The sequence below is a fragment of the Triticum aestivum genome, chromosome 4B (assembly GCF_018294505.1).
Source record: "Triticum aestivum cultivar Chinese Spring chromosome 4B, IWGSC CS RefSeq v2.1, whole genome shotgun sequence".
In the NCBI taxonomy this organism is placed as follows: Eukaryota; Viridiplantae; Streptophyta; class Magnoliopsida; order Poales; family Poaceae; genus Triticum; species Triticum aestivum.
Genome location: NC_057804.1, coordinates 640,354,748 through 640,382,354, shown reverse-complemented (window position 1 = coordinate 640,382,354; position 27,607 = coordinate 640,354,748). Strand labels below are relative to the sequence as shown.

The following is a 27,607-nucleotide window of genomic DNA, read 5'->3' as shown; positions in this document are numbered from 1 at the left end:
GATAAGACTGTCTTATCAACCATTGTACATGACCTAAGTGGCCTCGAAACCCCAACTGTTCCTTTTGTAAGGAGGTGGAATCCTCACAACACTTGTTCTTTACTTGTCCCGTCACAAGAATTGATTGAAGTGGTGATGGGGACCGACATGTGTCCTAATAATCGTTGGCAATTCTTTGCTTGGTGCAACAAGTTCCTTCCTAATGGGGATAGATTCTATATAGTCGGGTTGGCCGCGGTCACCTGGGCTATTCGGCTAGCTCGAAACCGAGCTACATTTGAGCATAAGAAGGTTAAAACTCCATTTGAGATTGTTTTTCCCACTTGTTCTTTTCTCTTGTAGTGGGCAGGTCTTCAGAAGGAGAGCGACACGGCGATCTTGCCCGGAGGCACGGAGCGGCTGCATAGCAACATGATGAACTTGATGAAGATTCGCGCGGCTGCTAAGAGCTCGATCGATGGACGGTAGAGGTGCTGCTGTGAAGTCTGTGTGTCTTCAGCTCGTCCTGTGGTGCATCTCAGTTCTGCTCTTTTCGTGCTGCTATTTTATTGTGAGACAGATTGCTGGTCTCTGGTTCTGTCCCCTGATGCTTCTCTTTTGTTAGTTGGATGTTCCTGGTGATGTACTAGGGCCTAGTTTTTACTCTGAACTTTTGGTGCTGCCAGGTTTTCGCCCCATAATGCTCGTTTCGATATCGAAAGTGGGTTTCCTTGTAGTTGCTTTGAACTCACTCACTGCCGTCCCCTTCTCCTGCTTATCAGTAAGACTCTCCGCGGCTCCGACGGCAGCCTCCGCGGTCGGTATTCAGGGTGCGCCCAAGGAACAGCAAGAGGCGTCCATGGCGATGGTAAGGCTCTTAGCTTGAAAAAAAAATCTGCCCTGGTTCATTTTCGGAGGGATTCTGACCTCCTGAATCTTGATAGTAGTCTGAAACAGTGCTGTGGCAAAACTGGATGCACTGCCATGCGAAACATCTGAGCAAATATATGCACCTCAAGAGAAGGCCAAATTTCCAGTCCATCAACAGCCAGAACAAATCTCCCGCCAACAACAGGCAAAGCCGGTCACATGTTCTGGTGATTATAACTACATGAAACTAATAAAGTACTAGTAGTATAACCATATTAGCTGGGCATGTATCTAGTTAAGACAGGTGCATCCACCTGCTGTCAGTCAGAGCCTACCTCGCCTCCTCTGACGGAGAAAACGACGATCAACTAACACCACCTCACTTCACGCTAATCCGCTCCCGATGAACACAGGCATCACACGACATCTAAAGCTACATGATGTGCATGGGAACACTCCCGCTGGCCATTCTTGAGTGCAGTCACCCCAGCAGAGACAGCAGGCTGGTCCTCTGCGCAGATATCATCTGAGCTTTTTATGTGGCTTAGCGCCCTCTTGGAGTAAACAGTAAAGGCGACCGTGAGAACAACGGCAATGACGAACGAGATTATGTTGTATGTCAGCTCAACTGGCGTCATCTTATACTTGCCATACTTCACATCGGCCAACGTGCGTATTAGCCGTCCGCTGCATAAGCATTTAGCAAGATTAGTAACTCATCAATACTTCTGGAAACCAGACGTAACTGCTCTGCACTCAACAACTCCTACAAAGACAAGCTCCTCTTTGCATCTGGATAATGAACTTGAGTAATATATTCAGGTAGGGCTAGCTCAATTCCAAAATGCATGATACCTATAAAGTGTGCAATCAAACTTCTCTATCTTAAACAGCTAACTGATAAGAAAAAACTAGTATTTGGGACTTGTTTGGTATAGAGAACAATTTCTTCACAGTTAATTTTTTTTTCTTATAATTTTACTTGCATATAGGCATACAGATTAATGGTACTTCTGGAAATCAGATTGGTGCACTCACAAACCCTGAAAAGACAAATATGTATGAGCGATTGCGTCTGTACTGTGTCCAAAAAAAACCCTGTAAAGACAAGCTTCTCTCTGTTTGGGTTGGTTACAATTCACCATCCTTATCAATATTGCTAGTCTAGAAGAAGAAAAAGAAACTTTTTCCAACTTATCAAGAGCACAAATGTATAGATTATGACGCTTGTCTACCAAATAATGCTTCATTGTTGAACTCTATTGGAAAATAATCAGTCGCCAATCCATGTACTATTTGTTAAGGGCATTAATCAATGACAGATGCACATTAGGGGGGCATATATAAACCTAGATGGCCTCAATAGTCTATGACAAAATGATACTCAATTGACCAAATCTTTATCTGTAATGTGAATATCTGTATATACCTATAGATATAGATGAATGCCTCAGGTACCATTCCGGCAACTGAACCACATAGGTAAGGATTGAACTTGATTTCTGTCACAGTTACGGCATAGTTAAAAATTGTATATGGAAATGGTGAGATTCTGAATAGTGCAACAACTCGAAACTGCTGGAACCAGTTCCCTTCGCCAGCAAGCTGTATTAGAGCTATCTGCTGAGGCCATCTCTTTAACCATGCCTGCATTAGAAAAAGGAACAAAACAGGTAAGAAGAAGAACAGTAAGGCATAGCTCCTTAGTGGAAAGATGCAAGTCTGAGAAATTTTACATGTAGACGTTTGCGGAACAATGAGCCGATCCAATATGATGCAACCATGCCAAGAGTAGTCCCAACCATAATAATCAAGAAACCCCAGCCATAACCGAAGATCATTCCTGCTAACCACATAGAAGGCCCAGAAGGGACTAAGATGAGTGGGAGGAGAGCCAGAGATGCAACGAGGACAAGAGCCAATACTGGACGGCCAAAGGCACTTGCTTCCCATTGCATAATTGGCAAAAGTACCTGCAACAAACAGAAGAATATACATAAATATTAGCTAGATGTTCTGTTTCAACAACTCAACTCAAAAAGTTCTCCAAAAAATAGAGGGAATAAGATCAAAGGGTAAACATGCACGACAGCATAGCTCAAAAACATGACACAATTGATATTTTCATAAATACAAATAAAATTTCCCTCAAAGTTCAGTATGCCACATATGCACTCACTAAGCAAATAGCATTCTAGTAATATGACACAACCAGAATATTCATGTCAATGTACTATCTAACAGTAATTCCTAACAATTACAAGCTGAACGTACATATGCTTGAGACCTAATCATATGTGACAAAAGGAAACATATAACAAACATGTTCAACAAAGACCAAAACTATTAAGTTGAATGCATCACTGGTGCTGGTTCAAGTATATTAAAGGACAGCCAAAAAATTTAAATGACCAGTGTGATAATGGCTTCAAGCTTTGTGATTGTCCCATGGAATTTATAGATGCATGCCACCTCAAAGTTCCTGATGGCAATTACTACTGAAGAGCCAACCAACAAGCCAACATCAGTTGGTTCTGGAAGGTATTCTGTGAAATTCAGTGAAAGGTAACCAGAAGAATGGAGGCCTACTGACATCCCAATGCCCTATGCCTAAAATTACAATCCAAGGAAAGAGATTTTCTTTTGCACAGAAAGTATCAGCACCTCACCTTCTCAAAGGCAAAGCGGACTCCAAATTTCACGAAGATATAAGATGCTAATACAAGAAGGAAGCAGACAAGCAGAACTTTCAGCCACCAAATGAAGTGTCTTGACATTGGTTGCTCAGGCAAAATTTCTGTGTTGTTGTCAGCTGTTGCATGTTGAGCTGGTGTCACCAGCCTCGCACATTCATCGTCCTTTATGTTTTGCTCAGAACGCTCGATTCCATTGCGTGATGCCACAGCTGAAGAGCTTGGCATGCTTACGACCGTCTCACCAGCTCTGTTTACAAGCCAAGAAATATTTTAGGAAATAAAGATACTGATACTGCACACAAAAAAATCTTACTAACATGTGTCATAGATGTAGGGTTAAGGTTGAGATGTGAAGATCCTTGTCTAAATTAGAGTTGCACAGGCCCAACACCCTGTTATTTCCTTAAAACAATAATCCGTTACACAGCTAATTTGCACACATAACTGAACTCACACTGAAATGCACTGGTTTGGGTGGCATGATGTAGTATAACAAACGGTCACTCAATCATGATTTTCAAAGTAGCATGGATGTAACATGCTAGTGTAACTAAGATTCCCAAATTGGATACATCATTAGGTTCTTCTCAAAGCAAAACTTAGTAATGTGACTCATATCTTAGTCAAATTAGGAATGGAGATATGTGCTACAAGGATTCCTAAATGAATCCTAGGCTCAGGAGACAAACACCTGTTATTTCTAAAACCATGATATTTTGCCGCAGGGAACCCAAGCAACGACCCAAAGGAAAATAAACTTAAATAATCTGAAGCCAATATCAGAATGTAACATACTCAAAGTTGCCAGAATTATTCTTGAACCTCAGTCACCTTTCTAAAACCTTGGGTCAACATCCAACCTCGCCCCACATATCAAACTAAAAGCTGCAGATGTATGTTTGTTTGTTAAAACTGCAGACTTACAATACTACAAATTTTCTGTCTAGGAGATGTACATTTTTTAAGGAAACTGAGATTTCCCGAAACTTTCGACAGACAGCCGAGAACGAGGAAAAGGATAACATAAAGCAGGCGTAAGATCGTTAGGTACTAAGAATCTGAAAAGGATCGCTCCTCTTTGCTGTCATTCCTCCTAACGCATGGGTCATGTCGAAATATGCTGGTGCACGGGATTAGGCTAGTAGTAACAGGTAGTAATCCCACGCCCACAGCTCTAATCAACGATTGGTAGGCGGCAGCGTGAAATGATCCCCATCCCGGAGCCACCGCCTAGACAGACAGAGGTGGATTGCAAGCTGCAGGAGCAGAGCAGGTGGGACGGGGGCCAGTCTACCAGAGACAAGAGAGAACCAAAAATCTCTTCCTATTTTATTATCATTTTTCTTCCAACAAACTTGGTACTAACAAAGGTCGATGGGAGTAATAATAACCAAAGAATAATAAAGCTCGGGGCACCACGCGCAAGATCGCCCCATTCCCGTCCGCCTAGAAGGCACGCGGCCTCGTGGTGGTGCTAGCTAGCAAAGTAAATCCGCGATTTGGCGTGCCTAAACCTGTACTGAAGCTTGTAACAGCAAGAGAATAACAGATTCAAAATCTCCTAACTGGAATTTGGCCGCGGCCTAACTACGTACAGTACCACCTAATCCCTGACGCCTAGAGGAGACGAACCATCCGCCGGAATCGCGCGCCCAAAAACAAAAATCCCAGCAGGAAAAATCAATAAAAGCAGCCGAAACCGCGGCGGCTGGAAGAGAGGAGAGGAGAGGTGCGCGGTCGCTACCTGGGTGCCTCCCCGGGCTCAATGTCGAGAGGGAGGACGCGCGCCATGCCGACGGCGGAGATCGATCCAGGGCTTGGCTTCTTCCTCCTCCTCCTCCCCCTTTCCGTGGTTCGTTTCTGGAAGCTCGCGGCGGAGGGGAACAATGAAAGCAGAGAGGGAGAGGGGAAAAGAGAGAGCGCGTACTTGTTGCGAAACAAAAAGCAAAAGGCAAAGAAGATGGGCGGGGCGGGCGGGGGAAAGGACCGGAGTGCCCCGCACTGGCGGCGGGTTGGTTGGCCCACGTGGACGGACGGACGAAACTGCCCCTGCCCTCGGGGAAGCGGAATATTCGCCGGGGTGCGACTCCTGTCTCTGGTGCGGCGGGTCCACCCGGGGAGCCGAGCTGCGGGGGTCCTCGTGCCGTGCCGCTCGTGAAATTGAAGCTCCCCACCACGTGACACGTACCACGCCGTGAGTCGTAACACGCCGATGAATAAGGCTGGTCATAACGGGCAGTAACATACACTAGTATCATGCATATGATACTAATATATGATACTATATTCATAATGCATGCTCAAAAATAGTATCGTCTTATTTATTGTCATGCATGACACATACTAGCGTAATATTTATTATGATACGGTATCTATCTATATGTACTATTACTCTGTCTTCTTTAATTATTTGTCATTTAAGCATATTTACGAGTCCCAAGTACATAATGAATCTGGTCCCACTATGGCTAGCCTAATGAATCTGGTTTTGACTAGTAGCTGGGACTTTTCTTTTGTCTCTAGAAATTCTTTTGCTTCTGGTAGTATCTGGTCCCGTCGTACGTTCGTCACGCCTTGGCTGCGGACTTTGAAGACGAACTATATATGCAAGAATAATAAGGTCGAGGGTTGACAACTGCAACTCGCTTCCGTGTGTTCAAAGGCACCACTAGTATATATCTCATGTCTTGGATAACATACTTTCTAATCTTCTGGTTCGATCGGTCAATAGTTTGCATTTTGCAGCAATACGGCAGATTGTTTTATTGTTTTTCTTCCCAATTGCTAAAGGCCAGTGCTATGTGCCGGTCAGCCCGCCCAATTTTCGGTCGGTCGCTCCCAGCTCGTTGGATGCCCTCTCTCGTGGTCGTCAGATCAAAGCGACACACCCAACTTTGTTGTTTTCTTACACCCCTGTTCATCCCCTGCACGTGGGCGGGTACCTGAACTCTAGCAAAAATTGGTCGCGCCCCTAAGTTGGTCGTCCACCATAACAGTGCCTCCAGCACCGTGATTGCAAGCAATCCCGGTGGCTGGCTGCCGCGACGCCGTCTTGAACCCCTTCGTAGCACGTCGACGGTTGCCGCAACTGTAACGTCGCGGGTTGCCAACACTCGTCTCTGCTGGTTCCAGCATTTAGTGGGCGTGGATGAAGCATCTGGTGGCCACGGGTCCAGCCCGTGGTGGTCATGGATGCAGCATCCGAGAGTCGTCATGGTAGCATCCGGGGACTACGGTTCCAGCAATCCGCCTACCGGTTCCATCACCTCTCGCAGTGCCATCCCCGCGCGGGTGAGAGCATCACCGTGGAGGGTTGTAGCATTTGTCGTCGCCGGTTGTAGCATTTGTCGTCGTTGCCCGCACACTGGTCGTAGCAACATGACGTGTCGATCCCATCACCGTTTTGTGCAAGTTGAAGCACGGACACGCGTCGATTGTAGCACCTCGTCGTGTTGGTTCCAACTCCACATGGCGTGGTAGCAGCAACATCGACACCAGCCAGCAGCAGTCATTGCGTGCAGGCGGTCCCCCGTTGGCTACTGCTCGTGAAGCACCGGTCAGTGCCTCATGACGACTCCAATAGCCCATGCAACAAAAGAATGATGGAAGAGGTCACGATGGAGTAGAGGTTGGAGTGCGTTGGGAGCTCGCCGAAGGAGCGGCGGGAAGCATATCCGTTGTGTGCAAGTTGGTGGGGCTAGACCAAAACCATTGGGGGAGGCGAAACGTAAATGACAAAGAGCTGGGGGGCAAAAGGCTAATTTTCACCTCATCTTGGCCCTTCAAAAAAAATTCTTCAGGTTTTTCTCCAAAGCTGGGGGGGGGGGGGGGGGCACGGCCCCCCTCGGCCCCAACATAGCTCCGCCGTTGTTCCACATTGTGTATAACGTGGTGGACGCGGACGAGGAGCACACGGTGACGCACCCCCTGGAATCAAAGCCACTTGTGGTCTGTTTGGCGATAAGTGCATATTTCATTTAATTGGCAGCGAGATCACAATACAATGTGCTTGTGTATATGTCAGGAGTAAAGAGTTGCACGTTCTCATTTAATTCGAGGTAGTATGTCTGACAAACATAGCAAAGATTTGAACGGGGGCATTGGATGGCAAAGATTTTGGGTACATGCTCATTTAATAAAAACGATCAACATGAAGCACTGTAAACTGTAAAGATAGAAATTGTCTCCTTCACTGATGGCCTATAACAATTTCGTTTGTGTTTATGTCACAAGATACATTTGTTTTGATTGTGACAATTATGTACTTTTCTCATAATTCGTATTTAAATTCTCAGGTTTCTTAGAAGAGAAAAAATTCTGCTATTTTCAGAAAAGAAAAATACTATGATCCTTTTCTAGAATTATTACCATGGTGTTCTTGGTTTATCACTTAAGATAAAAAACAACATGAAATGTGTTGAAAAATCTCTTTATTTTATTTACACAATTTTCTAGGATTTTGCATTGAAAGAAATTTCCTAGGAACTTGGTACAAACTAAATATTAGAGGTATTATACGATCCAAAACGGGCCAGGCCCATTAGGCACCAATCCTTCCTTTTGATATTTTACATGTCGGTTTAGGCTTTATTTCTATTTGCCTTTTCACTGCTAGTATCATTCTTCTTCTATTTTTGGTTTTGTTTTTTGTTTTATTTTATTTTTTTCATTTTCGGTTTTTTCGCACACATATTTTTGCTGTTTTTTTTTCTTTTTGTTGTTCCTCTTGCTTCCTTCTGGTATTTATTTTTTTCTTCTAAATTAATCAACATTTTTTTTTGCAAAAATCAGTATATTTTTTAGATTTATGAAAATAGATTCCAAGAACGTTTATTACTTTAGTGAACAGTTAATTCTTAACTTAAGTTTTGAATTTATGATATTTTTTATAAAATTTACAAAGTTTTTTTTTGTATATTGTTTTCTAAATCAAAACTGACTAAACAAAATAAAAATCAGAAGTTTTTTTTTTGTTTTGAAGAATTCATCCTGTTCCATACAAAGAGACCAGGAAAAAATTGGGAGATGTTAAATTTTTTGCTGGACACAGTGGTTGACACTTTAGATTTATTTTAATCTGCCCTATGTGCTACCTGGACTATCCGCAAAAGTTTTTGAAAAGAAATCAGAGAGAAGTGGCGCTAGCAGCAACACATTACACATGTCTGTCTGTAGTAGTATAGGTTTTTATTAAGCACTGTATATCGGTACATTGGTACCCAAACCCAATCATGTTGTGATCATGTCATTACATACATTTCCCAATCCAATTGCTAGATAGTAAGACATACATACAGAGGCTAATTAAGAGAATACAAAAGCAGAAAGAAAGCATGCATGAGGAAGAAGAAGAAGAAGAAGAAGAAGAAGAAGAAGAAGAAGAAGAAGAAGAAGAAGAAGAGAGGACGGTGGGGCTAAGCTAAGCTATCTAGCTACTAGTACAGATCGATCGAACAGCTTCTTACACTCTATACTAGAACCAAATTCAGTTCAGGTTCCTGATGGACGAGCAGCTAGCCGACGACCCTGCAGTTGGTCCTGATGGTGCCTTGGTTGTCGGTGAGCACGCCGATGGCGCCCATGGCGACCATGGCGCTGGCAAAGTCGGTCTGGAAGGTGCCGGGGCTGGCGGTGTAGCCGAGGACCTGCGCGGCGGTGCTGTTGTCGGCGAGGAGGGCCTGGTCGGAGGCGAGCAGGCCGCGGTTGGCGGCGACGTTGGCGTAGTAGTTGGTGTCGAAGGTGTTGGGCGTGACGGGGTCCATGGCCACGGGCTGGCTGGCGCCGGACTGCGGGCACTGCGTGGTGAGCGTGGCCAGGTAGGCCGGGTCCATGCTGGGGTCCTTGCCGCCGTTGGTCCCGTACGAGTAGAGCCGGCTGCTGAAGGAGCTGCACTGCGCCATACCCACCGTGTGCGCCCCTGCAGAGCAAGTTCATGTCCATTCAGTCAGAAAATCTTTCTCTCTCGGGCCGTCGGTTCAGTACGTGGGCTGAGGTGGTGACTACGTGCGTAAGTACCTGAGAGCGCGACCATCTGGGCCTGGGAGAGGCCCTTGGAGCCGAAGATCTGGTTGAGCTGGTTCACGTTGGCGGTCGGCGGCGGCAGGTTCCCGTTGGTCTCCCCCGCCACCGAGACGTTGCCGTCTCGTCGCCCGGCCGGCACCTGGTACGAGCTGCCTCCGACCTGCACACACATTCACACACATCGTCAGTTAATTACCATCCTACTAAAACTAAAACTGCACGCCATTTTCACGACTCTTAGAAATCATCATCGTTTTCAGAGAAGACGCCATTAGAGCAATCAACGTCTGGTACACGGAGAGGATCAAACAGAGACTGTTTGGGGGTCGGTGGCGGCAGTACACTGTCGTTAGCTTAATCTGTATCCACCATTGTTGCGTGCCAGGATTTGCGAGCACTGGCCGCCAAAAACCACGGGCTAAGGACGGATCGAGACGCGTCACATGGACATGGTTGGTGAGCCGGGCCGGGGCGGGGGACGACGGCTCGGCATCGGCATGGGGGGCTCCATGCCATGGGGGGCTCCATGCCATGCCATCTAAGTGGAGGACGGCTCGGCATCGGCATGGGCCGGGGCGGGGGACGACGGCTCGGAACGGAGACAGAAATCATGGCATGTGCCGGCCACATGGGGCGTGCGACGGATCCACGTAAACTAGTCGGCCCGGCCACCAACGCACCCCGGCGTGCGCCGCTCGATGACCAAGATCCCCTACATAAATAGCATCCCCTCTTTGATTATCGCCGCCAGGCGCACGCAATGCTGGCTGATTGACAGGAACTCCGAACCGCCGGTCATCACCGGCGCTCTGCTCTGCCGGTACATGTCCTTTTCTTTTCAAGGTTGTTCGCCTGATGTGCTGTTTCCAGCTCTCTGAATGCAAGTTCACTGTCACTCACTGTCAGCCACACACTGGCAGTGCAGTGCACTTGATCGTCAAGGAGTTTTTAGCCCGCGAAACAAACGAGTTGGCCACAAATTCTACCAAGTGTTCAGGACTAACGTTTTTTCGTGAAGGATATCTTGTCCGTGATGAGAGTTGAGATTCGACTTGAAACAGGCCCCGTACGTCAGTGAAAGAGCAGCACGAATGCCAATGCTGCAACGGTCGTATCGTATCAGCCCCGAACGACCCACAACACATTAACTGCTCTAAGCAGCTGAAAATCTACAAATACTCCTGCCACTACAGTACAGTGGTTAGCACTGCTCCTACCAGCAGTACCGATACCCCTACCGACCAGCGGATTGTACCGTTGTCTGCGCGTAGTAACTAACTGAAGAAGTAATTAAGGGCCTGCAATCCTGCATCGGGAAAGAGCGGCAGATCGCTTGGGTATCTGAACTTCCTGCGCTGGGATGCAGTCCGCGATCTCCCTTGCATCGAGACCGGAGCAAAGCTCGGGAATGATCGGCATCTGCCACTACGCGCACCCATCTTCTACTTCTACTACTACTACCAGTTAATTTTTTTTAAAAAAAAACGAGTGGCAACAGGCTCAAAGTAAACTTTCTATGCCACGTATTATATCTTTCTCCTGAAAACGGAACACCGCACGCGTGATGGCCACGCGAACAGCCTGGTCTGGCCACGTCCGGCAAGAAGCGAGCTCGGCATCGTTGTGTGCAGGTTGGCAGGCACGTAGGAGTAGTAGTATAGGACTAGGAGAGGATTACTGCTGTTAGTGCGGCCTTCGGGTGGAAAGGAAAGGAGAGGAACAAAAGGCGGTCGGTTCCTTTCAGGCCCCTGGTTGCTTGCTTTTCGAGAAAGATACACAGCAAAGGCAAAAGAGAGGCCCGGGGATCGATCGATCGTGGCATCGTTAAAAAGGCTTGATCGGAGATCGGTCGAGGCCCGCGCCACATGCATGCTTCCATATTCCGACACCACATTCCTCCGGCCCCACCGGCCGGCGATCTGCCGAACGAACTCTCATAGAAGCTCCTGACACACACACACACACACACACACACACACACGGTGACCTCTAGTGAATGGAAGAAGCTGAACGTAACGTACCAGGGCGAGGGCGTCTCTGGCGGCGAAGGCGAGCACGTCGGCGCAGGAGACGACGCCGTAGCAGGCCTGCTCCAGCCGCGTCTTGGCCGCGTCGATCACCTCGAACCCGCGGAGGCTCGAGTTTGGCGGCGCGTCCTTCTCCGCCTGGTTGCCCGGCGTCGAGTCCAGCAGCACCGACCCGTCGCAGCCCTGCATCATGCACCGACACCACACCGCAAACAAACATCAATTATTATCATGAATCACGTCGGCCGCGATGATCGATCGATCGAGTAGGAGTTGGTGATCTATATGATGTCAGGTCCATGAATGAAAGCAACCAAGCATGCACTGTCAAGCATCGCTCCAACCCAACGCGTCACCCTCGAGCGGTTGGGGGTTAGCGTCGAGGCTCTATCCAATTTTGCCAAGAAAGAAGACAAAAAAACAGCGGAAAAGGATGGACTCATATGGCAACGGCCTGTCAGACTGTCACCATTCAGCTCCCGATCGATCCATGCCCGCATCTACCACTTGCTCCTCGCTGTAAATAAAAGGGGAAGAAACTGCCGAAGCAGAGCACGGCGCACGGCAAAAGAGGACATTCAGCGGGCTCCTCCACATGCAAGCCAAGGACACCGATCCCCACGCTGACATCACGCAGCATTGGATCACTCACCGCATCTCTACTTGTCTATCTATCTCTCCTACCTCTGACCTCGATCCCACGCCAAGCAACAAGAGAACTGAGCTCTTGTCCATGGAAGGAAGGGAATCGGAGCTAGCGGAGGTGGAGGTACCGAATTGCGATGGAGTAGTAGCACGTACCCTGACGAAGCAGTCGTGGAAGTGGAGCCGGAGGAGGCCGGCGGCGGTGCCGGGGCTGCCGGACACCCCCTTGCTGACCTCCTGCTGCACGATGATCTCCGCCGCCGGGCACAGCGTGTCGTAGTACCCGACCTGCAGCTGCGCCCGCGCCGTCGCCGCCGCCATCGCCACCACCACCACCAGGGACACCAGCCGGAGCCGCATTCGCGCTCCTCCTCTGGCCGCCGGCGCCTCCATGTATGTATATCCCTGGCCTAGCTCCCTGGATGGCCGGCCAGACAACCAATTCAGGTCTTGCTTCCTTAAGCTGGCGGCAATTAATCCTCGACGCTGGAGCCTGGAGGCCGCAAGAGATATATAGCAGCAGCAGCAGCAACTTTCCGGTGGCGCTATCTAATCCGTGGGATGCCGATGCTATCTTCTTAACTTTGGTTAAGGATGGAGCCGAGGAGAAATCGGTGCGAGTCCAGGTGGGAGCGGAGGCCGGTTTTGTAGGCGGGCGAAGGCGGGTGAGGCGAGGCGAGGGTGGCAGGAGCCATGTGGTGAGAGTGGCGTAGTAGCACAACTAGCTTAGTGGAAGAGAGGGACCCGGGCCCAAACTTTTTGGGCTATCATTGAGGCGATAAAATTACTAACCTTTGATCGATGTGATCCATGGCAGAAAGACGCGTTCATCGGTGAAATGCTTGTTCTTTCTTACTACCTTTTCAGTTTTGATCTGAGGCAGATTGATTTACTGGGGACGGATCGGTCGACAGACGGGCAATTCGATCGGACAGTGTCAGTGTGATTGCAGTGGTGAGCAGTGTGGCGATGTGGCGAGACCGAGCATGTGACACAAGAGGGCACGTTGCGCCAAGCAGGCGCCGCAGATGATTAGTCGATCAATGGTCTCTTCTTCTTTATGTGGGTTGGAACTTTCCTCTCTGCTCTATCACGCTCTGAGAGCCACCCATGCTCCAGCAGTTTCTGTTCCGCCACATCAGAATCTGATGCCAAAAACGGGATATGGACGGACGGACAGGGTTCACGGAGTCATCTTTGCTTGGGGCCTATGCAATTTGTGTGTCCCCTACAACGAACATTCGGTGGTAACTTAATGTGATCCAGTACAGTCTTACGGTTATCTACCGATTTGTGTCCTCGGTCCGATGTACCGTGTCCTAGACTGAGTTAGCTATAGTAGTTGGGTGTGAAATTAAGAGTGAGTTGGCTTTGCTTCAGTTTGCAGCGCACTCCAACCCCACCCTGCATCTACTTGAGTCAAGTGCTGGTGATGTGCCATCACCATGATCGTCTCTTGATTAGTTGCATCCGGTACGCTGTCAGCTCGCTAACGCGGAATCGCCGACCCATCGGGTTTGCCAGCTCGGCGACGCGGGATACACGGCCACCCAACATGCACGCTCCATGGCTTAATTGATTGATTGCTGCCTTGATTTTGACTCCTGCCTGCTTCTGCTGCTTCACAAAACTAATCCCCTCCTTTTTCTTCTTCTTCTTCTGAACTCGCATGATTAAAGCAGCAGATCTCCGCCAGTATTTAACAGTGCGTCAGTACGGTTAGCTCAGGCAAATCAACAACTGGGCCCCGGATTCGACTGCCTTCCTCGTTAAGGAGTGTGCTGCAAACATTTTATCCAAAGAAATGAAGAACGGAAAAGGCAGGTCCCTGCAGTTTCTAGGTAAAGTTACGGATGATTAGTTAACACCTGGAAGGTAAAAAGGCTGAGGGCAACATGAATCTGTCAGTGCAGCCTTTTTGTGTCCGCGCCGACCCAAACGGTCGGCGGCGGACGAAATGGGTCGCCCCATTGGAGTTGCTCTTAGTTAACACCTGGAAGGTAAAAAGGCTGGGGGCAACATGAACCCGCCAGTGGAGGAGCTAGCTGGGGACACCGACCGCTGAATGTATGTTCGATTAGCCAAGCCAAGAAGACAGTGTAAGCTCAGTTCAGCAATTATTAGGAATGTAGGCTGGGTTTCATTCAGAAGATGGAAGAAACAGAATCCTCATTTCTTAACTGCATGCCTGCCTGGTCTACAGACTGATGGATTGATTAATTACAGGTGTGGTGCTGCCTGCCTGCACATGCAGGTCGTGTTTGGTGGTGGAAGCTGCGTGCAAGCCGTGCTAACAAGGACCTGGCCCCTATTTATAGCTAATATCAACCGATCAATCCGCCATGGACTGCTGTCGGTTTGACCGCAATCGGAGGACCCCCATGTTCTTTTCCTAACAACCAGTTTGCAATTGTGCATACAGCTAGCTGTTGGAAGCCGCTCTGTCTTTTACCATGTGCGGGCAGTTGTTAGCGTAGGTTATTACGTTAATGTTCAGTGCTAAATGTGTTGAGTGCTGAACTCTTTTACCATGGTGGCTCTAAATGTTCAGTGAACTCTAGAGCAACGTAGATCGTTGGATCAAAGTGATTTCATGGATGAGATGAATTGGATCCGCCTAATTGGTGCTTTTTTTTTATATCTGTGAGTGGATTCACTGAATCATGATATATGGACCAGCCACCATAAAGAAAGAAGACATCATGGACTTGCTTAGTGAGGACTGAAGAGGCGACTACAACATGCAACGAGTCTCCTCCTGGCAATAAGAAACGAAGAAATGCTAGCCTCATGAGTGGATAGTTGATAATCTTTCCTGAAAAAAAAGCGAGAATTGGCTCCATCCACCTAGCAGCTTCTTACCTAGCCCTGTCTTGTGCTCATCCCTACTTTGCCGGCTCCGTTACAAAGCTTGATTGATTGATTGCTTTTCTTTCATCGTGGCCATTTCCATTTTGCAGCTTTAATCAAGGAGAAAAACTCGAACTAGAATTGTTCTTACCAACTTGCTTGTCCGGTTCAGCAAACACTGAAGCTGATGAATCTTTTTCAGGGCTGTTGTTAGGTTTCTTCTTCTTTTTTGATTAAGGACGGAAGCTCAAACTAGAATTGTTGTTACCAACTTGCTTGTCCGGTTCAGTAAACACTAATTAAACCTGCTGAATCTTTGCCTGGTTGTTAGGTCTCTTCTTCTTTTTTAATCAGGGTAAGCACATGTTCTTAGGTAGGCTCTCAGGGTTGCTCGACACATGACAAAAGCACGTCTACAGCGTGGCCGATCCATGCGTCACCCATCACCCGAATAACTAAAGCAGGCATACGCTTTGCCAAAAGCTCGCAGCACAGTTTTTGGAAGCTCTTTCCTATCAAGAGAGAAAGGAAGATCTTGCACACCACACATCTCTCACGCGCAACGCAATGTGCGTGTCCGAAACTCAATCAATGTATAACTCCACTGCATTTGCAAAGCCGGCCAAAAAGATACTCCAGATTATGAGTGACGTGTAGTGAAACAAGTGTTTGTCAGTTTACGACCCTGCAGTTGGTGCGTATCTGGCCGTCGCCGCCGGTGAGCACCCGGATGCCGCCCATCCTCACCATGGCGTCGCCGAACCGGGTCACGAACAGGTAGACGTTGCCGGCGTTCTGCGCCACGAGCGCGGCCGTGGCGTTGTCGGACGTGAGCGTCTGGTCGGAGGCGAGGACGCCCTGGTTGGCCAGCAGGGCGCGGAAGTAGCCCGTGTCGAACGTGTTGGGGCTGCCGGCGTCCATGGGCACCGCGTTCGGGCTCCCCGGCGGGCACTGCCGCGCCAGCTCCGCCGCCTTGGCCGCGTCCATTGCCGGGTCCTGGCCCGTGCCCGTGGTGGCGTTGTACCCGTGCAGCCGCGCGCTGAAGGAGCTGCAGTGCGTCACGCCGACCGTGTGCGCGCCTGAACGTATTCAAATGAGAAATGCAGAGAGGGAAAAAAAATGCCACGGGCCGCCCGAAGCTGTCGATGTAAGTTGGGCTGTGGGTGTTTGGGTGGGCTAGGTACCTGAAAGCGTGACCATGTCCTCTTGGGAAAGCCCATTCTTTGCAAAGGCTTCAGTGAGGTGAGCCACGTTCGCCGTGGGCGGGGGCAAGCTCGCCTGCGCGTCGGACGCCGCCGACACGTTGCCGTCCCTCCGCCCGGCCGGGACGCCGTACGGGCTACCGCCGGCCTGCCATTGACGGTGTGTAAGCAAGAGCTGAACAAAGCAGTGTCCTCATAGGCTCCTAGCAATATGAGCCTTGTCGCCGTACGTACCAGGACGACGCTGTCACGGGCGGCGAAGGCGAGTATGTCGGCGCAGGAGACGGTCCCGGCGCAAGCGGCCTCCAGGCGCTTCTTGGCGGCGTCGATGACCTCGAACCCCCTGAGGCTCTTGTTGGGCGAGGCGTCCTTCTCCGCCGTGCTGTTGGCCGTCGAGTCCAGCAGCACCGACGCGTCGCAGCCCTGACACGAACCACAGTCAACCGCGCATCAATACATCGCTGTCATTTTCAATGGAGCTGGAGCGCACGCCTGCATATCGCAACCTGCATTTCATACTGGCTAGTAGTGCAAACCTTGACGAAGCAGTCGTGGAAGTGGAGGCGGACGAGGCCGGCGGCGAAGCCAGGGTAGGCGCTGACGGCCCGGCCGACCTCGTCCCTGACGATGACCTCCGCCTGGGGGCACGAGTGCGCGTAGAACCCTACCTGGAGCTGCGCCTGCGCTCGCGCCTCACCGGCCAGTAGCCACATTGCGACAACCGCGGCGCCAACCACCACGACCAACGCCATGAGACCACTGTCAAATGTCGATTGGGTAGCTACTAGGTAGGAGAGCCGAGACCGCTGCGTCAAAATCTGCACGGCGAGGTGAAATTTATAGGGACAGATGGTGCCAAGGAGTGTGCCAGTTACTCTGGTCAGCAAAGGGGCAGGCAGCTCGGCAGTGTAGTGCTAGGCATGTGGAGGCTGGCTAGAAACACGGCCAAGATTTTGGGGCATGGCATTGGGATTAGCCTGTAGTGGGTGCAGCCGTACGCGCAAGTAGCCGGCAAATCAGGGGCGTCGTGTGTTTTCTTCTTCCGCTCCACTGCGGTTTCCAAGGGCCAAACTGGCTAATCTTTACGAATTAGTACAAACTGGAGCTTGCTTGTGGGTCGGTCAAGGCATCAGTCTGGTTGCCCGCTGTGATCGATGGGGACGGAGCCAAAGTGCCCAACATATCGTGCTCTTCTTTTTTTTTTTTTGACGAAAAGCTGTCAGCGCAGCATTTCATTGAATATATATAAAGAGAGAGAGAGGAAATTTGGTACAGAGCATACACCTAAATCCCCAGCAAGGGATAAAAGATGATGATGACAGCTCTCGTCTTGGTTGTGGTGATCGAGGTGGTTTTTGCAGGGCATGTCATGGTAGTAGATTTGGTACAAATGCAGTACTATTACCTCCATCCCAAATTAATCGATATAGATTTGTCTACATACGGATCCATGTATCTAGAGAGCACATGGCAAAACGGCATGCAATGTTTATATTTTTCGACAAAATGCAATGTTTATATGGGCTTCCAAATTACAGTGGGGTTGCATTGTACGGTGGCGAAAACGGCGCAAGACTAATTGCACGTACGGTGGTGCATTGTACCCATGTGATGGTTGCCTTGAAGACTGAGGTCAGGTATGACATATGTGCGTTTGTGATACACGGCGAGGGAATGATAATCAATAATGTCAGCGCATGTTTTGGGGCAAAAAACGGCTCCATGGGCGCGGCGGCCATGTGAAGGGCATGTACAATGGTTGATAAGGTAGTCTTATCTTAAGTCTTGCATGTAATTTAGATATGACAAAAAAAAAGAGTCTACAATGGGTCATCTCTTAGCCTTATCTTCAATAACTAGTCATTCCTAAAAATGTGGTGAGACATATTGTGCTAAGAGATCATCTCTTGTCTTCTCTTAAATAAGAGAAGACAAGCCTTTTCTTATGAGTTCTCTCTCCTCCACATCATCATTTATCCTACATGGCACTCTTAAGATAGCACCATTGTACATGCCCTGAGGGCGCGCGCGACAATAGTCCACTGACAGAGATATGTTTTGTCCGGGATGGCAGCAAATATAGTAATGGTGCGACGTACACTAACCACCTAATTCGATTGAGTGAAGTCTAATTTAAACCTTAAGATTGTAGAGGTAGTTGTAAACGAACCCTCACGTCTAAATCCCTGAAGTTTGTACCCTATACTCTTTGATCCCGGTCGTTTTTAACCTTGATGCCTTTTTAGGAGGGGATTGGATGACGTGACACGGAGACGCTGGGATTGTTGACTGAACTTGGATTTCAGAACACACGTGCATGCATGGTTTATATTTGCATGGATCGATAGATGGTTAGATGGACGTGAGCAACGAGTTGGCTGCCGAAAAGCCGCGGAACAAGTTGCTCCCGTACGGCCAGTGCTAGTGGACGAGCGCACCCCACGCGTAGTCTCGTCGTATTGCTCCACGCCCGGCCGGCGTCCCATGCCAGCGATGCTCGGCCGAGTCGGAGCAAGAAGAGCAGCGGCACCTCCATGTAAGAGAGGAGGAAGAGCACGTGGACGAGCCATGCCACGCACAGGAGGCGTTGTTCAAGGCTTGTTCCGCTTAGACATGTTATAGCGGAGGCGGACAGCAGCGGAGGCGTACCACGCAGAAGCTGTGCTCGACGCCGGCAAAGGCGGAAGCTGTGCTTTGTACTACAACTAGAAGGTGTTCTTCTCTGCAGCGGCCCGAGGCGGCCCACCACGAGCATGCACGCAGCCTTGTCCTCGCTCTAATCGCGCACTAGCTTGTCCCGAGTTGCACTGCAGCGCTCCACGCTCCGTGCATTTCTCGTGGCGGTGGCGACCGGCTGTCCATGCCGATACACTATTGCGGCAGTCTAAGAGCCAGGTCTCCCTTCTGAATCCTACGCTGCCAAAAAATTTCACAGAAAACTTGATATTTACTTCTCCTGCTGACATGTGGGTCTCACCCTCATCCCTGCCAATTCTGTTTGGATACGTCCTCAAGGTTAAAATCGACCGGGATAAAATAGTACAGGGTATATATTTCAGGGATTTGGACGTGAGGGTTCGTTTCCAACAACCTCTACAACTTCAAGGTTTAAATCAGACTTCACTCTAATTCGATTATCAAACTGCAAGTGATGTTACCGTCAGTGGACTGAGAGTCAGGGCAGGGCTCCAGGTTTTGGTAGCACGCGCGTCCGGGTGACCACTTGTCAGGATCTCTGAACACTGACTGCTGCAAAGTGTCGATTTCTTCAGTTAACGGAGTACAGCTTCGCCATGCCGAAATCAAGCTCGGCCATTGATCTTCCATCCAACCGTCCACACTGCTTCGACGTTGATTCCAGATCCGACGGTCTTCGCCATCCCATGGGTTGCTGTTTGAACTCCGACAAAGGTGCACTGCTTACTTTACGCCTTTTGCTGATTCTGCAGGTAGAAACCATATCTCTTGTATTGGGTAAAACCCTACCTGCCGTGTTCCGGCTGGCCCCCTTTATGTGCACCTGAGAGTGGCTAAGAGCATCTCCAGCCGTTGGCCCCTTAGGAGGGGCTAAAAATCGCTCCCTGGAGGCGCACCGGCGCGAACCCGCGCACTGGGGGCGTGATGCCACCCAGTCGCGGCGTCCACGTTATTTTGAAAATTTTAAACACGGCATAAACACGGCGCAAATTCATTGCAAACTTCGGCGAGTTCGTTCAAACTTAAACATATTTTACAAAAAAAGAAAAAACTACTAGGGGCCGCCACTCGCCGTCTCCATCGCCGCTCCTCGCCGTCTGCCTCGCCGCTCCCCGCCGCCCGCCGCCCGCCCTCGCAGTTCTACATGCCGAGGAGGCTGTAGAACAGCGTGTAGGCGCCGCCGCCGCCGCCGTCGTCATCGGCGGCGGCGGCGGCGTCGCCGCCTCTGCTGCCGCCGTCCCTGCTGCATCCCTCCCCCGGTTGGCGCGGCGGGTTGGACGGTCCGGGGGCGCCCTCGTCGTCGTCGCTGTCGAGGATGACGACGCCGTGCTCGTCCTCGCGCCCGTGCTTGCGGGCTTCGATATCCTTCAGGGCCCGGCGCTGCCGGACCATCTCGTCGCGGAGGTAGTCGTCCCGCGCCCACTGCAGGGCGTCCTCATCGGAGAAGCCGCGCGCGGGCTATCTCCTCGTATTCCGCGGGGAGGCTGGGCTCCGGCTTGGGCTCGACGAGGACGAAGCGGCCGGATGAGGGGGGGGGGGTGGAGTCGCCGATGCGGACGCCGGAGCTGCGGGTGCGCACGCTGACCGGCGTGTCCTGGGGCTCCGGCTTGACAGGGCGGAGGCAGGGAGAGCCCGACGAGCGACCGGACGAGGAGGAGGACGCGCTGGGCCGCTCCATACGCCTGGGCGTCCAGGAGCTCCCACGGTGGCGTGAGAAGGTCGGGGGAGCGGGGTACTCGAGGTGTGGCGTGTTGCCGCCCTCGATGTACTCGAGGACGACCTCCAACGTGCGGCCGGGTATGCCCTACCACCGGCGCCGGCCCTCGGAGTTGAGCCTGCCGGAGGGCACGACGCCGTTCGTCGCCCCGAGCTGCTCGGCGTGTCGGCGGCGGAAATAGGGCTCCAGAGCGGGCTGTCAGGGGTGTACCACGGGCCTTCTCTTGCCGCTCGCGGCAGGGACGCGCGAATGCGTGCGATCTCCGCAGGCCGTGCCGCCCCGGTGGGTGGTGGTGGCACCGGCACGCCGCCGGCGCTGATCCTCCACGACCCGGGCACCCGCATGTCCGGCGGGGCCGGGTACTCGGCCTCGAAGAGGAGGTGAGCCTCGTCCTCGTGCAGATGGCGGCGCCCGAAACCATTCGCCGCCGCGCCGTCGCCTGAGAAGCGCTCGGCCATCCTTCTGAGCTGGAGACGGCGAGAGGAGGAAGAGGGAGAAGTGGGCGCGTCGGCGGTGTAGTGTGTGTGCGTATCTCCGGTGCGCTGGTTCTCGGCTTATATAGGCGGAAGCGCCGCGTGGTAGGCTTGGCCGGCGCGTTACGCGTGGCGGGAGGCGTGGCGGCCGAGGGGACGCGCGTCGCCCGGACTTCACTGCGCCGCCCGTGAGGCATCAATGGAGGCTGACCGGTGCGGCAGCGCGCGCAACTTTGGCATTGATTCGCCGCGGGGAACGAGGCGATGAGGACGACGAAGCGCCGAGAAGGGAGTCGAGTCGCTGACGCGGCTGGCCCGCGGCGCTTTCACGCCATAAAAGATTCGCCCGGCGCCCCCGAGCGACCCCAGCGCGCTGGGTTCGGGTTGGGTCCGCCGGCGCCAATTTAGGCCTGAGCCGGCGAAAAATGGGCCCCTGGGGCGCGACTGGGCCGATTTTTTAGCGCCGGCGGTCGAAAAATCGCCTGGGGGGCCTTGTTGGGGGCGTGGCTGGAGATGCTCTAAGAACCCTAGAAACTTCATGTCAAATCAGCTACTCCTGTCAAAAATCCATTTATGTTCTTTACTAATCCCTCCGTTCACTTTTCTAAGACCTTTAGACATTTAAGACAACACCTAGAACAGTTCAATTTTAGCAGTCTTAAACGACTTACAAAAGTGAATAAAGGGAGTAGTTCAGTTAACTCTGAACCTTAAACCACTACTACGAGAACCCACCGCGCGGTGCACGCAAGAACGGCGCATTTGGCGAGTAGCACAACACGCCCACGAAATTCAGGGATAGGGTTAGTGGGAGGAGGTCACGTATGTCTGTAAATTCAGTTCATGGGCAAATCGCCCGTATCTGTATTCTTGTCATTGGCACAGACAAACGGAAATTTCACAAGTCATCCGGGAGTTGCAAGACAGTACACGGATCAGATCGGCACTTGAGCTACCTACCAGTAGACCAGAAAAAGGGTAGTGGGTTTTGGACTGTGCATGGACGATTTCTGCCCCTACATATACATTGCAATTTTTATATGTGGACCTTTCGTGCCGCTAGAACTTGATCAGAGCCCAGACCACGGCAACGAAGATCACACCTGCGATGACCGTCATGAGGATGCCCGTGCAGGACCCACTTTTACGCATCCGCGTGTTGAGAGACTTGAGCTTCTTCTGCGCGCGCTGCACACAGACATGACACAACGACGTGCACGTTAGCTTTCAATCATATGATCTGTATTCATATTGATCTTAATTTGTGGAAGGAATGAAATACCTGCAGCTGGGTGCTCGTGTCCTCGACCCTCTCGTCCAGATCATCCTGCAGCAGCGTTCATGTATGAAGGTTTCAGAAATAAGCACTTGTACTTAATAAAGGACAAAGTGACTCCGGAATTCCAGGAACCAAGACTGATATAGCTGACAAGAAGACCATGCTTACAATTAGCCTGACGTGCAGGTCCAGCTCCTCGTTGATCGCCAGCGCTATGTGCTTCGTGCTGACAATGGTCTCCTCCAGCCTGTCCAGACACTCATCTTGCTCTGCATATCATCACTCATGGTTTCAGTTCACGATAAAGTTTGCTCAGTTGAGTATATACGCAGCATCGCAAAAACATATGTTGATGCACAGTAACTAACGAAGCGTACCTTTCATAATGTTCCTCTGCAGCTGGACAATCTCCTGGTTCTCCATGTTGGCCGTGCTCTTTATGTCCACCACCGTGCACCTGTGGTCGCTCGGTCCGAGCAGCTCGTTCCTGAAGGTTCAGAAAGTCGGAACGCGACAGGTTGTTTCAGCGTCAGTCAGGCAGGTTTTCGGGCGTCAGAAATTGCTTTCAGAAAAGAGTTCAGACTGGTCGTTGAAACTTGGCACACAGATTGTTTCAGCGTCAGTCAAACATGTTCAGAATTCAGAAATTTAATCAGTTCACCTGTTGGACGAGTGCTTCTTCATGGTGAACGGCGCAGCCACCTCCTTCACCTTCAGCTCCAGAGCGTCGAACTTCTCCGCCAGTTTGCGCATCTCCTTCACGTTCCTGCAATGCAAATCGATTAGTGTTATCTACCAATTGTACCGAGTTATTTCTGTGTATTTTTATTAGGATTCTTTATAGTACGAGTAGTAGTAATATGCGTAGATGTGGTGCCTGTTGGGGAGTCGGTCGAGGTCCTCCCTCATGAGGCTCAGCCGGGTCTCGAGGATGGCCACCTTCCGCCGGATCTCCCCGGTCCGGCGCTTCAGCTCCAGCGGCAGCGACGCCGGGACGGACCCCCTCTCGGCGATGTTCCCCATCACCTCCTCCACCAGCCGCTCGGCCTCCTGGAACCGCTTCGTCCATTGCTCCAATGGCGACGGCGCCGGCGACGGCGCAAACCCTGAGGAGAGCAACACGCAGCCACACGATCGACACAGAGTTAGCACGCATTGGCTGCTGAGCAAGATCGGAACCGCGAATCACGGGAAGCAAGACGAACTCGGCTGGTTGGTTACCCTTGGGCTGGAAGGTCGCCATCGGGAGAACCGGATGCGGCCGGTTGACGTTGGACATTGATGTGCTCCTTCGTTCTTGCAAAACTGCCTATTCCTGATGATAGATAGAAGGAGAATCAGCTAATTAACTGGAAAATTCCTGCTGTCTCTTGTTCCTTGGGTTTATGCGGTGCGGCTTGGGGTATATGATCGATCGCCTTTTCCGTTTGGCGTCCGATAAGGAGTCCAGTCGAGAGTCGACAGGGAGAAAGGACGACCACTACGACTTAGATTCAGGTTTGTTTTTTGCCTTTTTTTTTTGAGGGGCGATTCAGGTTTGCTGTTCCGGTCCTCGGTTTCGATTCGACTGGACCCTCCGAGGAGACTACGCATGGGCTTGGGCCTCCATGTCTTTTTTTACTAGCCCAACACGCTAGGAAATGTCTTGTCCACCCGACACCCGTTGGGGGGAGCAACTAGGTGGCCAGCGCTCCTTAGGGAGCCTCCCAACGATCACTTGGGGGTGGGCTGAGAGTGCGCCACAGCCGCAGCCACGTGTCGCGCTCTGGACGCTCCCTTCGGATTTTGTTTTTTATTTTTCCGCACGTGTTTTCGGCTTTTTAGATGGTTTTTTCCGGTTTTCTTTGACTTTTCGGGTTTTCACTGGTCTTTTCTACCTTTTTGACAAAAAAATTGAAAAATAATGTGCAAAAAAACATGTTTTTCTTTATTTTTTTCCTTTTGTGAGAGGCATGGTTTTGCTTCCGCCGGAGGCATGGTTGTGCCTCTCGGAAACGAAAAAAAATGCATTTTCTTTTTTTCTTCTGCGAGAAGCACGGTCGTGCCTCTCAGAAACGGCTTCCGGAGAGGGGAAAAAACGTGCTCCCGCTTCGCGTCCGGTTTTTTCGTGAAAAAGAAGTTCACCAAAATCTATTAACATGAGATCTAGTTTTGAAGATCTCGGCGCGAGGAATCCAACGGTGAAAACAGTTTGAGATTTGGACACATGGTTTTAGAGATAAAATATTTTGAATAAATAGACCTACGAAAAAAGTGAAAACTCTTAGGTCCTTGTCGCAACATGCAGTGCACCACTTGTCGCAGCCTGGGGAGATTGGAATGATCTTTGGAAGAAGTACTCCTCAGTTAGTGATTTCACCTCTTGGACGGTTACGTATGTCACCGATCTGTGCACAACATGATCGCGTCCCAAGCTCGCTAGCATGCTCATCCTCCGACGTGATTCTGTCCACCTTGTCCTGCACCACACTCACGCGGACGGGAGGGGTCCGGTTGATGCTAGATACCTACGGGGTGGCGAGTGTGTCAAGCCCGACGACATGCTGGAGATGCCTTGTCATATTGTTTGGATTGATCAACGACTTGATGTGGTTTCAACGCATCGTGTACCGCATCATGCAAAGATCTTATGCGACCTGCTGAGGTGGTGCAAGTGAAAGCCCCACTTGATCTTGGTGGGACGACGATGGCGCCTATGAGATCAGGCCCCCTAAAATCCTTGGGTGTTCCCCACCTGGTCAGAGTTGGCTACCATGGGGGACCAAAGCTTAGAGGTAAGAGATAAGGGGGCCTAAGCGAGTACGAGATCTACACATTTTGATAAGGGGGCAAAGCCCCTTCCCGCTGCAAAACTCGAACTCAACTCCTATTTTGGTCATTTCTGGCGAAACCCTAGATCGTCGCCTCCTCCTTCGGCTGATTCCTTTGGTTGGTGGAGAGGGAAGGTTGTAGGAGACACCAGATCTTTCGCACGAGATGTTGAGGTAATTCAAGGTGCCAGTAAAAGCCTCTTTCCTTGCCTCTTACAGTCAGTAGGGAAATAACAGAAAACCCTTGGCGTGGCTGTGTCCGTGTGAAAACCTTTAGTTAACCTTAGTGATAACCAACATGGGAAACTACGATAGTGACATTGTGGTATAAAGTCTACCTAGAGTAGAACATATCCTGTACCTGGACCCTCCCACTTATGAACATGGAGAGTGGTATAGAGATACAACAAAGAGCTACGCTCTGCTCTTATTACGATGATCATATTAGTAGTTATGACTTTAAACCCCTTCGAGAACAACTTACTCCTGAGCGTCATTCTTACCTAACTTGGTACTCTTTTTATTCCAGTTTTCACCTTTCCATTTGTAGTTGAGATAAACTACCTTTTATTCTATTTTCCTAGCAACTTATAGCCTAGACTATTTTCAAACTGTGGTTTAGGTCTGTACGGAACTTTGTCGATGACAACGTGGTTGCGGCTCTAGTAGTGTCTTTCTTTTCGCTCCATATGCACTAGTGCAGAAAAACCTAGCTATGGCATGAAAAAACGGCCTTGTTGGTGTCGACACGCGACACCACCAGTATGACATCATTGTTAAAAAAATACTGGTGACGTTGGAGCCCACATCAGCACTAATTCACATACCGATGGCGGGCCACATGGCCAACGCCAGCAGTAAGTGTATTACCAATTTCGTGCCTTGTTTGCCAACCAGCAAATTGATTTTTCACTAATAAAAAAATCATATTCTACTTCACCAACTAAATAATTCGTCTTCACAAAAGTTACTACCTAGTTAAAGAACTACATATTTCAACCGATACTCATCAACTTAACAAGTTCAACTTCACAAAAGTTAATAGCTAGTTAAAGAAGTACACAATTCAACAAACAAACAAAATAGTCTAACTCTTGATCAAGGATTAACTTTAGCTGACGAATCTTGTGTCTGTTGTTCTCTCCATCTTTTCTGAAATGATCTATCTCCATCTTGAGGTTATTTCTCTCGGTCCTAATGAGTTTTCTCTCATTATTCATCTTATCCCTCTCCTCGATCAGCTGACCTCTCTCGTCCCTCATCATATTAGTTTTGGAGAAGAGCTCAGCCTTCTCGTTCTGCAGCTGACCCTTCTCCGCCTTCAGCGAGGCATTCACCTCTTGTTGGGTATTGAGATATTGACGAGCCTTTAAACGATCGTCGTTGAGCATCTCCACATCATATACCTCCTTCCGGTTGCCTCCAGAATTGGCCATTACCTGATGCACTTTAACTTGTTAGACAAATAAACAATGTTGTGTTAGGTTGCAAAGTATTTTTAAAGTATGTCAAGAATACTATAGTACTTTGAGGTGTATGGCTCTAGGACCAATTGAACTACAACAACATATGACCATTGAACTGTGCATGACAACAGAAGCCTACAATATGACATTTGACAGTTGAACTATATGTTGGGGAACGTTGCATGGAAAACAAAAAAAAAATCTACGCACACGCAAGATCTATCCATGGAGATGTATAGCTACGAGAGGAGAGAGTGTGTCTACGTACCCTTGTAGACTGTTAAGCGGAAGCGTTTATCAACATGGTTGATGTAGTGGTACACCTTCATGATCCATTTCGATCAAGCACTGAACGAATGACACCTCCACGTTCAGCACACGTGCAACTCGATGACGTCCTCGCCTTCTTGATCCAGCAAGAGGGGCTAAGTAGTAGATGAGTTCTGGCAGCACGACGACGTGGTGACGGTGGTGGTGAAACTATTTCCACAGAGCTTCGTTAAGCTCAACGAATTTGGACGGAGGTGGAAATAGAGGGAGAGGGGGCCCGCACATGGCTTGGGGATTCGTGGTGTGTGGTGCCCCTCCCCTCCTCACATATATATAGCTGGAGGGGGAGGGGAGGTAACCCTAGGCGCACCCCAAGGGGGCCGGCGGTCACCCTGGACACCTGCCTAGGCGCCCCCTTTCCTTCCTTAGGGGGGAGGAGAAGGTAGGGGGGCTGCCCTACCTTAGGCGCCCCCTTTCCTTCCCTAGGGCCAGCGGCCAAGAGGTGGGCGCGCCAACCCCCTGTGGGCTGGTGTGCTTCCCTCTCCTTAGCCCGTTAAGCCCAATAACTCCCCATGGCCTCCCGGAACCCCTCCCGGCACTCCGAT

At 50.2% G+C, this 27,607-nt stretch overlaps 4 protein-coding genes across 4 annotated transcripts; all 4 read right to left on the bottom strand.

Annotated features, from left to right (window-relative positions):
- Positions 1-993: 993 nt before the first annotated feature.
- Positions 994-5,473, bottom strand: LOC123093776 (TVP38/TMEM64 family membrane protein slr0305). The gene is made up of 5 exons (XM_044515829.1): positions 5,290-5,473; positions 3,519-3,792; positions 2,586-2,822; positions 2,279-2,496; positions 994-1,536 (listed from the first exon to the last, which is right to left on the bottom strand). The coding sequence occupies exons 1-5, from the start codon at positions 5,334-5,336 to the stop codon at positions 1,266-1,268; spliced, it is 1,047 nt and encodes a 348-aa protein (XP_044371764.1). The 5' UTR covers positions 5,337-5,473; the 3' UTR covers positions 994-1,265.
- Positions 5,474-8,711: 3,238 nt separating this feature from the next.
- Positions 8,712-12,910, bottom strand: LOC123093775 (peroxidase 5). The gene is made up of 4 exons (XM_044515828.1): positions 12,395-12,910; positions 11,588-11,776; positions 9,561-9,726; positions 8,712-9,462 (listed from the first exon to the last, which is right to left on the bottom strand). The coding sequence occupies exons 1-4, from the start codon at positions 12,629-12,631 to the stop codon at positions 9,059-9,061; spliced, it is 996 nt and encodes a 331-aa protein (XP_044371763.1). The 5' UTR covers positions 12,632-12,910; the 3' UTR covers positions 8,712-9,058.
- A 2,538-nt stretch (positions 12,911-15,448) lies between these two features.
- LOC123089528 (peroxidase 5) lies at positions 15,449-17,195 on the bottom strand. The gene is made up of 4 exons (XM_044511184.1): positions 16,827-17,195; positions 16,525-16,713; positions 16,273-16,438; positions 15,449-16,167 (listed from the first exon to the last, which is right to left on the bottom strand). The coding sequence occupies exons 1-4, from the start codon at positions 17,040-17,042 to the stop codon at positions 15,761-15,763; spliced, it is 978 nt and encodes a 325-aa protein (XP_044367119.1). The 5' UTR covers positions 17,043-17,195; the 3' UTR covers positions 15,449-15,760.
- Positions 17,196-22,069: 4,874 nt separating this feature from the next.
- Positions 22,070-23,913, bottom strand: LOC123089527 (syntaxin-52). Its single transcript, XM_044511183.1, has 7 exons — positions 23,678-23,913; positions 23,334-23,562; positions 23,118-23,222; positions 22,834-22,943; positions 22,625-22,725; positions 22,460-22,504; positions 22,070-22,365 (listed from the first exon to the last, which is right to left on the bottom strand). The coding sequence occupies exons 1-7, from the start codon at positions 23,733-23,735 to the stop codon at positions 22,237-22,239; spliced, it is 777 nt and encodes a 258-aa protein (XP_044367118.1). The 5' UTR covers positions 23,736-23,913; the 3' UTR covers positions 22,070-22,236.
- Between the last annotated feature and the right edge of the window lie 3,694 nt (positions 23,914-27,607).

What these genes read in the sequence shown, in the direction of transcription:
- LOC123093776 (XM_044515829.1), bottom strand. Translation starts at nt 5,336, where the DNA reads ATGGCGCGCGTCCTCCCTCTCGACATTGAGCCCGGGGAGGCACCCAG. An exon ending in GAGCCCGGGGAGGCACCCAG is followed by an intron (nt 3,793 to 5,289) that starts GTAGCGACCGCG and finishes GCTTGTAAACAG; the next exon opens with AGCTGGTGAGACGGTCGTAA. An exon ending in GCATTCATCTATATCTATAG is followed by an intron (nt 1,537 to 2,278) that starts GTATATACAGAT and finishes ATGCTTATGCAG; the next exon opens with CGGACGGCTAATACGCACGT.
- LOC123093775 (XM_044515828.1), bottom strand. Translation starts at nt 12,631, where the DNA reads ATGGAGGCGCCGGCGGCCAGAGGAGGAGCGCGAATGCGGCTCCGGCTG. An exon ending in TCCACGACTGCTTCGTCAGG is followed by an intron (nt 11,777 to 12,394) that starts GTACGTGCTACT and finishes TGCATGATGCAG; the next exon opens with GGCTGCGACGGGTCGGTGCT. An exon ending in CCAGATGGTCGCGCTCTCAG is followed by an intron (nt 9,463 to 9,560) that starts GTACTTACGCAC and finishes CTTGCTCTGCAG; the next exon opens with GGGCGCACACGGTGGGTATG.
- LOC123089528 (XM_044511184.1), bottom strand. Translation starts at nt 17,042, where the DNA reads ATGGCGTTGGTCGTGGTGGTTGGCGCCGCGGTTGTCGCAATGTGGCTA. An exon ending in CCCGTGACAGCGTCGTCCTG is followed by an intron (nt 16,439 to 16,524) that starts GTACGTACGGCG and finishes CGTCAATGGCAG; the next exon opens with GCCGGCGGTAGCCCGTACGG. An exon ending in GGACATGGTCACGCTTTCAG is followed by an intron (nt 16,168 to 16,272) that starts GTACCTAGCCCA and finishes GAATACGTTCAG; the next exon opens with GCGCGCACACGGTCGGCGTG.
- LOC123089527 (XM_044511183.1), bottom strand. Translation starts at nt 23,735, where the DNA reads ATGTCCAACGTCAACCGGCCGCATCCGGTTCTCCCGATGGCGACCTTC. An exon ending in CTCGACCGACTCCCCAACAG is followed by an intron (nt 23,223 to 23,333) that starts GCACCACATCTA and finishes TTTGCATTGCAG; the next exon opens with GAACGTGAAGGAGATGCGCA. An exon ending in GCAGAGGAACATTATGAAAG is followed by an intron (nt 22,726 to 22,833) that starts GTACGCTTCGTT and finishes GATGATATGCAG; the next exon opens with AGCAAGATGAGTGTCTGGAC.